General features: G+C 46.9%; 1 protein-coding gene across 1 annotated transcript in view; it reads right to left on the reverse strand.

Annotated features, from left to right (window-relative positions):
• SPOCK1 (SPARC (osteonectin), cwcv and kazal like domains proteoglycan 1) overlaps positions 1 to 13961 on the reverse strand; it is a 474241-nt gene that overhangs the window by 123184 nt on the left and 337096 nt on the right. The window contains exon 5 of the mRNA XM_012761191.2: positions 6275 to 6401. Coding sequence (XP_012616645.1) covers positions 6275 to 6401 — 127 coding nt within the window. The remainder of the gene's footprint in view (positions 1 to 6274; positions 6402 to 13961) is intronic.

Raw genomic sequence — 13961 nt, forward strand, 5'->3', positions numbered from 1 at the left:
CTCAGACTGTTTTCTATCCTACTCTGAACCACTATGCAAACGTGGGCCTTCCTCATGCCATGCTTGGATGATTCCAGCATTCCTCCCATTCACCTGTCTCCAGTCCTGCCCTCACCATCCCCACCCTGCAGCCAGTGTGAGCAAATTCAAAATCCTAAAACTTTGATAGATCCCAGTGCTCTGCAGACAAAGTCCTGCCCTCTTCATGGGGTCTTCAAGGCCCTGAACAATGTGGCCCCTGATTACTTTTCCAGCCCCATCTCTGTAGCGAGTAAGCCCTCTCTCACGTGTGACCCAGCCACAATGACAACATCGCCAGTTTCTTCAAGGTGCTTTCTCTCATCTCTTCAACTTCTTCCCCCCTCTGTTTGAACTCCCCTGCCCCCAACTCTTACTCTGGTTGACTCTTTTCAGGCTTAAGCTCTCCACTCCGGGCCAGACACGGTGGCTCATGCCTGTAATCCTAGCACTCTGGGAGGCCAAAGTGGGAGGATCGCTTGAGGCCAGGAATTGGAGACCAGCCTGAGGAAGAGCAAGACCCTGACCCTACTAAAAATAGAAAAATTAGCTGGGTGTTGTGGCGTGTACCTGTAGTCCTACCTACTTGGGAGGCTGAGGCAGGAGAACCACCTGAGCACAGGAGTTTAAGGTTGCAGTGAGCTAGGCTGACACCACTGCACTCTAGCTTGGGAGACAGAGTGAGACCTTGTCTCCCAACAAGCAAACAAATATCTCCACTGAACCATCACTTCCTCTAAGAAGGCTGTTTATACCTCCCAGCTGGTTGAGGTGGCCCTGCTCTGTGTTCCTGCAGTGTCCAAGTGTCCCTTATCTAAACCTCTATTCTAATGAAAGCAGATTGCTTTTCAAATTGTCTTCCTTGCTTTTAAGTTCCATGAAAATCAGGGCTTTGTCTACTTTGTCCTTTGCTCTCTCCTTAGTATTCAATGCATGGCACAGAGTAAGAAAGAACCCAATATATATTGACTGAATTTGTGAACTACTTCAGTTTTCCTGGCCAGAAAAATGTGACATTAAGGGTAGGTAAAAAGAAGTGAGTAGGGTGATCCTCACTGCCTGGAAGCCAGGTCAAGGGTCAGGGTCTATAATACACTCTCAAACCAGCTGCAGTGTTGGCCTTCAATTTGTCAGTTCCCTGTGGTGCCTTTCTGTTCCTTATCTTTTATGGGTTATGCTTTGCAGAGTCTGAATAAACATTTATTGCCATGTACCATCTCATATCCCTTCATCTCAAGACCTGTGTGTTTTTGTGCACTTTATCTTTGATCCAGGGGGAGTCACACAGCTCTGAGTGGTGTCCCTGGTGTCAGGACATTGGAAGAGGCCTGCTGTAGATGGCTCCCAAATGCATCCCCCAGTTCTAGAAGCCTCTGACTATTTAGAGACAGAAGCTGGAGAGCATGTCTGCTGTGACCCCAGGACAGACACTCAGCCTTAAACGACAGGCTGATGCTCAGGCTCCCTCCTCCTGCTTCCCAGACGATGCTCCGCACCCTTGACCCCCTCTTGGAGGGTCAAGCAATTCACGTAGAGAACTGTGACTGTTTATTACAGGGTGGGGGTTTCCCTGGTGATGATAGGACTGGGGCTGCAATATATTTTTTGCTGAAATGAATTTTTATGAGTTTGACTTAATGACATCAAATCACCTCCAATTACACAGGCATCACGGTCTCAACTATCCTTTGTTTGCTGCCACCAATGATCCAAAAATGACCATAACTCCATGGGATGCGAAGTCATTTGTTCACTCACGGTTAACTCATTCACTCTCCGTAGGTGAGCAACTGCTGGTGGTCTCCAAGAGCTCTGTCAGACCAAATCATCCTTTTGAACCTCCATAAACAAGTGGCCATGCATGTAGAGGCAATACCTAAAACACTCCAGTAGTAAACCCAACTAGACTGAAATCTCCTCTTTGGAAGGAAGGAAGGCTCATCGAATGCCACAGGCATTTGGAATTGTCCTCTGCTTCAGAAGTCTTGAGCAATCAACATACAGCTTCCGACTGTGAGACATATTGGATCTATTAAAGAACACAAATGTTCTAGAAATTCACGTAAGACAGAAGACTGGCACACGAATGGAAAGAACCAACACATATACCATTTCCACAGCAGTGCTGCCTCGCCCACCACTCCTCTCCTTAACTTCAGACAGAAGTCAGTAGATCACAGACATCTGGGCAGGAGATCACAGCTGTCAAACGGCCACTGGCCTTGTCTCATTGGGCCTCAGTGTACCTCATATTGAGTATAGGAGAAGAACACTACAATTTCTGATACGAAAGCTTTAGGTTTCTTCTGCTCCTGGAGAGAGTTGAGCAGGTCCAGGAAACTGAGGACTCAGTGGCTGGTACAGGAATTCAAAGACACTAAGGAATATCAGGATGCTGCCCAGGAAGGGCTCTGAGGCTCTGCCCAGCAGTATATGGGTCACTCTTCTTGCAGAGAATCAGGAGTCCTTGCACAGGGGCCTTCTGAATCCTGATCCTGCCTCTCGAGCCAGCTCTCCACCAGAACCTGCACGCGGACACTGTTCCCAAACACGAAAAACCAACTTTCCTGCCCAGATTGCCGAGAGGCCTTGACCAGCAAACATTTCCAGAGATACTCCCTGGGCAAGTGACAGCAGTTCAGGCCATCTCTGACAGGTTACCTGCTCCTTGCAGCTCAGGGATCAGGGGGAGCCAGCATTTAAGCTCCTTCTGTGAGTAAGACACAGAGGTGAGCAAGCAGGTTTTGTTGGGGGGGGGGGGTTGATATGCAAGGTTCCCTCATTGACATCTCGTGGCTCATCTCCAATCTCAGGCTCGAGGATCAGTCAGTTTACTCCAGAGCTGGCGGGAATGATTTTGAACGGCAAAAACAGGATCTTCACAAAGAGAGAAGCACTACACGGAGCTGCTAACTCTCTGCCAGAGCCTCGGGCTGGGTGTTTAGCTAAGTGACTTGGCACAGGATGGGGACGGATTGTTTTTCTCAGCAAAGCTCTCTGCCTGTTTCTCTCAAACCCAGGATGAGCTTTCCAGACTGGAACTGCCCTGTTCCTTGCAGCTGGAGTTGCTGTTGGCCACTCTCTCATCAGTGCCACTTGCTGAGTACCACTCACCAAGCACGGTGCCCCATGCCTGGTAAAGGACGGATGGGCAATGTCTGCACCTGGAATTCCAGGACCCTCTTGTCACCCTCCAGGTTGGCTAAATGCCCCCTCTTAGACTATCCTCCCTCTCCCCCTCAACTTGTGTGCTTCTCCCCTCACCCTGGGAGTCACAGGGGCCCCCTCTCAGTTCTCATGCTGCCTCGCTGCCACAGCCGTGCTATGTTCTCACCTCCACACCATCCCCAAAGCAAAGGCCTCTCCCCACCCCCTCAGCACCGTACTCTGCAACACTTACTACAATTTGCAATTGCATATTTATCTGCTTGGTTACGTATGCATTTCTCTTTCCCCTAGCAGATGGCAATCTCCAAGTGAGCAGGAACGGTATCTGTCTGGTTCCCACGTTATGCACAGTGCCTGGAACAGCTGTAAGTGTGGAAGAGACAGCTGCTGAATGAATGATTGGACGGTCCTATCTATGATAAGGGACTGTGAGGTAGGAAGGGACAGACTCTGGAGGGCTTTGTGAGTAACGATAGAGTCTGAGCTTAGCTCCAGCAGCGAGGGAGGGCCAGCCGGGCATTTCACGCAGGGGAGACACACAGACTTTATTACAGAATATAATCTTCTCTGATGTGGAAATGCACTTTTGGGGGTACGCGAAGGGGCCGCCTGGAGACCTAGTTGGAGGCGCCTATAAAACTGATGTCCTGGCCGGGCGTGGTGGCTCACGCCTGTAATCCTAGCACTCTGGGAGGCCGAGGCGGGCGGATTGCTCGAGGTCAGAAGTTCGAAACCAGCCTGAGCAAGAGCAAGACCCCATCTCTACTATAAACAGAAAGAAATTCATTGGCAAACTAATATATATATATATATATATATATATATATATGCAAAAAAAAAAATTAGCCGGGCATGGTGGCGCATGCCTGCAGTCCCAGCTACTTGGGAGGCTGAGGCAGCAGGATTGCTTGAGCCCAGGAGTTTGAGGTTGCTGTGAGCTAGGCTGACGCCATGGCACTCACTCTAGCCAGGGCAACAAAGCGAGACTCTGTCTCAAAAAAAAAAAAAAAAAAAACTGATGTCCTTGTTGCTCATAGTCTGTGGCCCACTGGCACGGCCACAACTTGGAAACTTTTAGGAATACAGAATCTCAGGCCCCAGCCCAGACCTGCTGCATCAGAATCGGCATTTGAACAGGATTCCCAGGCGTCTGCTTACATGCCTAGGATCCGGGCCCCACGTGAAAGACAACCATGGCCTGATCTGCCTTTGGGAATGGTAGGGCATAGAAATGATTCATCAGTGTCCCCTTTAAAGCCAGTACTCCAGAACATTCAGGGGATCAGAGATGAGCTCTGTAAGTACAAATGATCTCAGACTTTGCTTCTATTGGGGGTCAAGGAGAGTAAGGGGAAGGGCAGGTTGAGTTGAGCGGCGCTGAGGAGGGCTGTGGCCATGTAGCCAGGATGTGCCAGCTGGGACCTTGAGCAGAGAATGTCTAACTCACAGGGTGGGTCTGGAGCGGGGAGGTTTAGGATTGCTGACTCTGGCAATGAAGAACAGACAGCTTTTAAATTCCTACTCTGAGTTTCCCCAGCACCTAGCACATTGCCTGTAACATAGTAAGAGCTCAAATGGTTTTTCATGAATGAACAAAGGAACCAATCAAGCAGTAATTATGCCACTGAGTTCCAAAAGCCAATTCCATGGGTCTCAGTACAACCCAGACACAGCACCAAGCCTCCTGTTTTGTGAGCTATATTCACCTTTGTTAGAAATGTGAACATCTGGGAGACTAAAACTCTGTCAGTGAACAAAAATATAAAAATATATGACCTACACATCACATAATCAGTAGGGAAAAGTGGCCACAGTCTCGAAATAACCAGAATAAGCCTGTGAGGACAGCAGGCAGTGAGGGTGCTCCCGGGCCCGTGGCCTCTCCGTGGTGTGAGGGTCAGGGTGGTGAGGGCGTCACAGACAACAGGAGCCACTAACAATCTGTGCAGTGGGGAACAGCAAGAAGGGGCCGAGCAGAAAGGCCTGAGAACCATGTGGCAGTGTAGCTGGGAGTGACCAGGGCATCCCCTACAGCAACTCTCTTTAGCCACAGACTCCACTCTGCAAGTGAAACTTTACATGGAAAAGCAAGAAGACAGAGGAAAGTGGAGCAGCTCTGGCTGGAGGCTCTGAGAGCAACCCTAACACACAGACCCGCACACCAGCTCCTCCATGCTAATCACAGTGTCAGACGCTAAGGGGGTGCTTGGTTTATAGCTGTTAGATAAGAGAATGAATAAGCAAATTCTAGTTGATTCTGTGGTTTCCTTGTAATTCATTATTATGTCCCTATTCTCAAAGATAAATGGACAACTTTATCCCAAGTAGAGTGAAATTCCAAGAACAGATAGTCATTTCCTTTATCTACCAACGTGATCCCTGACTCCCTGTCTGTAAATCTTATTATTAAACCCCAGATGAAACACCTCTCCTCCATGAAGCTTCTCCTTAGCCCTCCTATAATACACAGACCCACCTGGCCCCAGCCCCTTTCTCTGTCCAATCGTGTTCTTTCCATTGGTTTGAATTAAAATGACCTGTCTCCATACTCGCCCCTGCCCCATTAGACCGTGAGCCCCAAAAGTCCCCACTACACCACCCTGAGAAAGAAATGATGCCTTATTTGCAGCCTGCACAGGGCTGGGCGCATTCTATCTGTGCCGTAAGTACAGATTAAATGTACGCCGATACCATACTCCTTCCTTCCGCTGCACTGACCACAAAGCAGCAACCCCCAGCCTCCCTTACTGGTTTGCTCCCGTCAGCCAAGCCACGTGACTTGCATCTTTTGAACAGATTTCTATGTTTCCATCTACAGGAAGCTCATCTAGATCAACTTCAGGATCATGGGCCACTCTCAGAACCACCCTTTTCCCTTAACCAGCCCAGTTATGTAGGATGGAACATTTCTGTCTTGCCTGTATCTTTGGCTAGAGAATATCTCTGAGTCTATTCATGTAGCAGCTTCTTGGAGGCAAGGCCTGGAGCCCAGCAGGCTTTGTGAGCTCCAGTTTCGGCACAGAGACTTATCAGGATGAGCTGACATGGGGTACTTTTGATGACCAAAAAGACAACAAAGAAGACTGACCTTGGACGTGTAGGTGTGGCCATCGGAGCCGCAGACCATGGGGGACAGTGCCACAGGGCAGGGCTTGCACTTGACCAGGTTCGAAGGTCCAACCCAGTGTTTATGGGGCATGTTCCCTTTCTTTTGCCTAAGGATGAGAAAAAAGATATGAGTTAATCGAACCCTACCCTGAGAACTATGGGGCTTTCCTCTAAGTTCCCAGAATAAAAGGCCAAATAAATAAATAAAGGCTAGTCAAACAGGCAGGGAATTCAGAGGGCCCTTAGCCAGCATTCTCATTTGCTCCAACTCCTTGACAGGAGGCAGGGGATTTTGTCCTAGAAGCCCAGGTTCAACCCCCCAGATGGACCACGGGGAACAATATAGCCATGAAAAACATTTCTTATTGACATGGAAAGACATTTACAAAACATTAAAAAAAAAACCCAGTGGGGGAGTACGGCACAAACAGCCCCAATGCCGGATGCGGCACATCATGGCGCAGCACCCAAGACAGACTTTTCTGGGGCTCACAGGCACCTTTTGCTTGGACGACACACAGGTGATTCCATGAGCACTGTAGACAAAATGCTTCTCCATACACAACTGAAAGACTTTATCACAGCTGTAGAAAACTACCTCTGGATATATTTTAAAGCAATTTCAGTCCAGTTTCCAATTCGCCATTTGATAGAGGTTCTGAGGTGATGTCACTTTCAACTGTTAAAATAATCAGAATTCTACTCTTTCATTCCAGCTCCAGTTTCCCCTCATTCTAACCTTTGTCATAATGATAAATGGCGCTATTAGGATGGCTTATGTCCACGGAAGGAACCCCATCACTGTATCGTAAACCACGAAAATAAAGGTCTGCAGTTACTGCCACCTTTTCCCTCTTAGCTGAAGCTGCCCTCCCAGCAAACCGCTGAGAGTGACTCCCACAGCCCTGGCCCTGGGCGTGTCTCTGGACTGCCCATTGATCACGTAATTACTGTGCCCTTGGAATGTTTGGCACTGGCAGTCCTGCAAGGTGGTTAGCATCGAGGCTCTGGAGTCAGAAAGCACGTGTTCAAATCTCAGTTCTGCCAGTTACACAGTGTGTAAACTCGGTAAGATATTTAAGCCTGTAAATACCAGTTTCCTCCTATGTAAAACAGGGGAAAACAGAATCTAGTTCCAGTGGATATTATAGAGATTAAATGAGCTGCTGCATCTACTCGATAGAGTGCCTATAAAATAGGAAACAATAAAAATGGTATCTATTATTATTACAACTATTATTTGCCCTGATAGATGGGGGTAGACAGGATGAAATTATCATTGCTGCAGAAACGTGTGACTGTATCCTTGGACCCTAGGTTTGGAATGACACTTAATTCCTCCAAGGAATACATGGAACCAGAGAAAGGAATGAACCTCCAGTCCCCCAGGAGCTCAGGTTTGATATCTGGGGTAACCTACCCTCTTGCAAATGAAGGAAAATGAGCAACAAAGAAAGGTAATAAAGCAAAGAGCACTCACCAGTGTGGTTCTGATCCTACCTCAAACCTGCTCTACCAATTTAAGGGAGGCAATGAGAGGAGGAAGGTGTGTTTGGAGAACCACCTTGGAGGATGACATCAAAGAGGATCAGCACATACCCCCAGCACAGCACCTGGGGCCTAGGGATGCCAGACTGAGCAGGCCATAGGGCTGAGCCTGTCTGACCAAGAAACCAAAGAAGAAAGTCCCACAAGACCCCTTGGAGATCACCTAGTTCAACTTGCTTGCTTTACTCTTGGGGGAAACTGAAGAGCAAAGGGAACAAAAGTGTTGCCTGGAGTCAAGGAGCTGATTGGCTGTGAGACCTGCGACAGTATCTGCACAGCTACAGAGTGTCCAGGGATGTGTCCCTCTTCTTCAGTCCACCTCAGTCCCACCTAGATTGCTAGCCTGAAAATCCTTTGCGAGCACCCACACGTGTGTCACCGGGGGCCTTCTCTCCAACACCTCACTGCTCCTATAGCAGCTCCTCACCTTGGCCTTGCCCTCTGTTTGGAATTAAAAATAAAAATCTGTCTTTTGCATTTCTAAATACCATGGACATGAGTTCTCCTATTATCCTTCACCAAACATACTTTTTAGTCTTGCAGGTTTTTTTCTGGACTACGGGCAAAGGGCTGGTGGGTGGGGCTCCACACAGTGGATGAACGGGCTGTCAGCATGGGGTTAATCTTAGAGTACATGATTCCTCCAGCAGGACACCACACATTTATCATCATCCGCACAGCAGATTGTCTGAAACTGATAATGAATCACAAATTCAGTAAAAAGTTCCAGCATCTGGCAGCCCCTCTCCTGGGTCAGTCCCCAGTGTGCATGCCCACAGCTAAAGCAATCCTTGTTATGAGTTCCCAGAAAGGGGCTATAAAGTCCAGAGAGTAGGCAGCTTTGCTGGAGCGGACGTAACCATGTGCAATGATGCCCCAGAGGAGAAAAGCCTAACGGAGCTTAGCCAAAGGTAGGCAAGGGAGAAGTAAACACTGAGCCGATCGCTTTGAAGAAAAAGATGGAACCAGCTGTCAATCACTAGTTAGTAATAAGTCACCTCTGTCTCTGGACCTGAACTTCACCATTAAGGTAAGTTCATTAAGGAGAGGCAGGAGGCGAGGCTGCCAGAGGGCCTGCTGCATCCAGACGCTCAAGATATCCCTGTTGGGTATGGATGAGAGACCCTATGTGCTGACTACAAAATTACAGAATTTCAGAACCAGAAAACACCTTTAAACTACTCTAATCCAACAACTTTATTTTGTAAGTGAAGAATTAAAGACATAGAGGGGAAGTAACTTACCCAGCGTCATAGAGAAATATGGCCAAGTTACATCGTATGCTTATTGCATAAGTTGTCCAGGAAACCACTGTACTGATCTGGGGCCATTTCAATCTCTTACTCTGGCATCCGTACTTTCATTACCAGGGTTCAGTTTTACAAAGAACGCTCCTTTGAAACATTCTTCCTGGCTCTACACCTGCCGAGGAGCAGGCTCAGTCTACCTGATTATCAGGTGCTCATGGATCATGCCCAGGTAGAACCACCTTTGACCTCTCCTAGAATTTTCCCAATTCTCATGCAACAAGCATACCTGTTAGGCTGGGGCAAAGCCAGCTGTTCCTTATCTCAGCTAGGTAGGACTATAGTGGAGATGGCACCCAATTCTGAGGTCTCTGTCCAGAGGCCAAGAATGTAAAGTAACATATATGTGGAGCCTAAGGAGGCATAATGCCCCCATCTACTGTGCATGCATTTCAATGCCCACAATTCAGTGCATATCATAAAAAATAACCAACCCTATCTAGGGAAGGGGCTAAGATTTCTAACAAGATATTTTGATTCTTGAGTCAACGAAGAGTGAAATCGGATGAAGGTGTATTGATGGGATTGCTATGCCTAATGTTACAGATATTCATCAACTGGGGTGACACAAGCAACTTATTCTAGGAGGCATGTCCTGTCAGCCTCCCATGGGCCAGGAGGCCCTAGCTCCATCCCTGCCCGGCTGGCGTTGAGGGGCAGCCACACCTCTGACAGGCTGATGGTATCAGGTGGACAATCCCAACCTACAAGCCCTCCTTGCTGGAGGGAAGACAGACAGCAGATCACTGGCGTTTCTTACCCCCTTTTGTTCAACTGCTTATTATGAGGCTTTTTACAAAGTCTACCTAAATTCCCAGCATTTATGTTGTTAATGCAGGGGAATGATTCTTAAGTACAAATCTGATCATGTGACTCCCACGCTTAAAACCTCCATCTTCTCCCCATGTCCTGTGATCTACACTACAAGTCTGGGTGTTACCCACCCCAGCCTACCTTCACAGGTTCACTGTCTGCTCTGCTCCCCTCCCCAATACACATGCTCACACATGTGTGCATGCACGCACACACACCCCCATGACCACCACCAATTTCTGCTCCAGCCACCCTCAGCTGTTTCCCAGAGCCCAACATGGACCTCTGTGCATCATGTGTGTTTTTCCTCCACCTGACATACCTTCATTCCCACCCACACCTCTCTCCTCCATCCTGCTTTCTTCAAGGCCCTGCTCAAACATGAGCTCACCAGAAACACTGCTGGGACCCTCTGCAGGTGGTCAGGACACACTCCCCCTCCACCAGGGCCCTGTGATTGCTTCTGGACATGCTCTCTGACGCGTTTCCAAGCAAGGACCCTGATTAAACTTGACCAAGGGTTAAGAGGTTACTATTCTTCCACCAGCACATGGGGGCACTCAGGCTAGAAGCCTGGAGCCCATCCTGGATGCCACCCTTGCCCTGCCCATACCACTTCCCCCTACCATTCCATCCTATCGTTAGGACTGGGCAAATGTGTTCCACCTGCATCACAAACATCTACTCCTTGTTCAAGTTTCAAATTAATTGCCTTCTGTGAAGTCTTTCCTGACCCTGTGACCCTTACCCCAAGTAGAATTAACCATGACACTGTTCCAACATTATACCCTGTTAAGACACAACTGTGATATTCACTACAGTATGAAGCAGTTCTTTTTGTGCCCACTGTTTTTAATATACTAGAAATTCCTCAAGGGCAGTGACTGGGTCTTAATCATTTTTGTGTTCCTGGTACTTAGGAATATGGCTGACCCTTCGCACATGGACTTGCTCAGCAAATAAATAAACATATTAATTTGGACCTTTAGAACTTTCTTTTACTTCTGAAAATGTATCTGCACTAATGAGAAGACAAAAGTAGTGTGTTGTTTAAGCATTAGTAATACAACAGGCTGTTGTTTCTAGAAATCCTAATTCAGACTCAGAAATACAATTAGGAAAAAATATAAACGAAACACCACTCTAGAAACAACTGCGAAGTGGGCGGCAGGAGCTCTTCTGTGCATCAGAGGCCTGAGGACCTCTATACTCCAGAAGTCAGGCCGTTTCCACAGCTGCATGAGGACTCTGAAATAGTGGTTCCAGACCGCCAACAAATATTCATCTTCAGGAGTTGGGAATGAGAAATAAGAATTCTTAGGAATTCTCCAAAGTTGCTAAAATAATCAGTTTTTCTACACTTTTCACAGATATTTTATTATGTGCTTTTTACTAAACTATATTTAGTTTAATAATGTTTATAATGAAATGTCGCCTGGAGTGAAAATTCAAATACTAAGAGCTGTCAGACAACATTATTAGGCAATACTCAAACAACATAACATTTGGATCTTTTAACAAGTTAACAGGACTTCCCAGAATCACGTGTTGATGTTGTCAATTTAGCGACTTTGCTCTAACACTATTCTTTGGAACAACACTCAGGCGATTTTTATTAGACATACTGTGCAAATAAATGTATTAATATTCATGTTATTTATAAGAACAACTCTCCATTAGTGCTGACAGGACTGCACACACACTCTTGTACGACGGCAACAGCTATAAGCAAGACTCACTGTCCAGTTCACAACTCCTCTCCCTGAGGTACTTCTATCCTCATTCCTGGAAATGTCAACCTTAACCTTTAACTCCACCTGCCACTGTGTCCTGCTCTTGCTCTCAACTGGACCCTGCTGCTCTACACTGAGATACCCCCACCCACAGCAGCCCAGGGCCTGCTGCTCCTCCCAGGAGACACCCAGGGATTCCTAGATGACTTCAGCGTGACCCATTTCACTTGCCCATGTCGCAGTGGCATCACACTCAGGGCCCAAAGCAAGGAGGTGGCAGGATACAGTACTTTTTTCAGCAATAAACACATGTGCAAGTGTACATTTCCTGACATAGCCTGCTGAATGAAATTCAACAATCTGTATCAAAAATATTTCAATGATGGGAGGGGGTGGCTGCTAGAAATACATGTAGTACAACTGCTGACTTTTTCCCTTCGATCTCTGAAGAAGGACCACTCATCTTACTCAGTACACTGTGCATCCTACCCAGTTTGTGTGGCTTTAGACAGAACTATTTTTCTCTGCAGATGAACAGCTGGTGAAGAGCAGCAATTCCAGGTTAACAAGTCATGGCAGCAGCACTCCGCTTGTTCTATGTCACTACTGCATGCTGGTCTAACTGCCCTGATTCCGCATACACAGTGACTCTATTACCCCCATTTTACAGGAGGAAAAACTGAGCCTTACGTAACCTGTCCCAGTCACCTTCCTTTCTGTCCTATCTTTGTTCTCATCAGATCTCTAAGACAGACCTATCAGCCCAGAGGTGTGAAGAACCCACCAGATAACAATCCTTTTTCAGTAATAACAGTATTTGCTGACATAAAAGGATTACATGCATTTTCTTTTCATGTTACTATGAAACTGCCCATTCAAAAGTAAGATTGAATTTGTTTGCCAAATCAAAATTAATTGCTTCCAAAGCAGGGATAGGAGATACGCGGATAGTTGACAGAGCGGCTATTTTGAATCAGAAACAAAATAATGAATGTTAATTGAAATGAAAAACATGTTAACCATTGAAATAATCTGTCATATAAAATGACGCTATAATTCCTCTGTTGTTAGGGTTATTTGAGTCATTATACGAAGTCATAAAATTATATAGGAAAAGCATAATGGCCTGTGTCATTTACAAAAGCGGCCCTTATGAAAGAGACAGGCTCCCACGAGAGAGATTCTCATCCTGGTATATGCATAAGAGCACAAGTCTCCCTCCTTTTCCAAATGAAGAAGACCCCAGATACAAGATGCCGTCCAAAAAGAATCCAATTTTCCAATGAGGCAAAGGGAACTGCAGAAAGAGAATGATTACCATGTGCCTGGGAGTGTCCCAGGTGCCACTGGGCACTCGATGGTACAAAAGACCTGCTGTTTACAGAAGCTTGAAATTTAAAAGGACAAATATGTAATAATGATAACAGCAGCTAAACATTCATTGAGGACTTATTATGCTACTGCTGCTACTAAATACTATCATTATGACTACCAATAACAACTAACATAACATGTATTGAGCTCCCACACTGTTCTAGGCGTTGTTTTAAGCCCTTTATATGAACATTTCACTTACTCGTCCTGACAGCCCCAAGAGGGGAAAAGTTACGGCAGAGCATGGGAAGCTGTTGTGGGGAGTGAGTCTGGGAGACTTCACGGCAAAGTGGAGCTGGGGCAATGGGAAGGACCCCTCTCTCACAAGGTGAGCAGCAGAGTGGAGGGCATCACTGATTCAAGCCGGAAGGTCAACCACAGGAAAGCCAGCGCCCTTACATGGCTTGGCCCCATCTTGGTTGGCCTAGGTAAGGAAAGCGAGAGTCACGACGCATCTCAGGTCAAGGCTTGGTCACATCAGAAGAGACAAGCAGACCCCAGAATAAGCAGAGAGGCATCAGGCATGGGCATGATTCCAAACAAGCCTAGGCCAGGTTTCTAAAGCACCTTCAACCCCCTCCGTAAAGCACATGTTTTAAAAGTCTTAGAGCAGAATCAGGACCACTAAAAAGATATGTGTCTGGAATGCATGAAATTCCACCAGAATCTCAGGCATCAGAATCTCTCTGGGTACACTCGAACACTGAACTTCTAGACTCTGGTTCACGTCAACCGGGGACAGCATGACCTGCCACTGACCTGCGCTATATAATGGCCAAGGCAGCTGGGGAGCAACTGCTCTTCATAGATGGGAAGATGCTCTCAATAGCCTGGAATGAGAATTTCCAAAAACACGGTGTTTGCAGGCAAACAGGAATGGAAGACGATTGAG

This window comes from Microcebus murinus, chromosome 21 (genome assembly GCF_040939455.1).
Source record: "Microcebus murinus isolate Inina chromosome 21, M.murinus_Inina_mat1.0, whole genome shotgun sequence".
NCBI lineage: Eukaryota > Metazoa > Chordata > Mammalia > Primates > Cheirogaleidae > Microcebus > Microcebus murinus.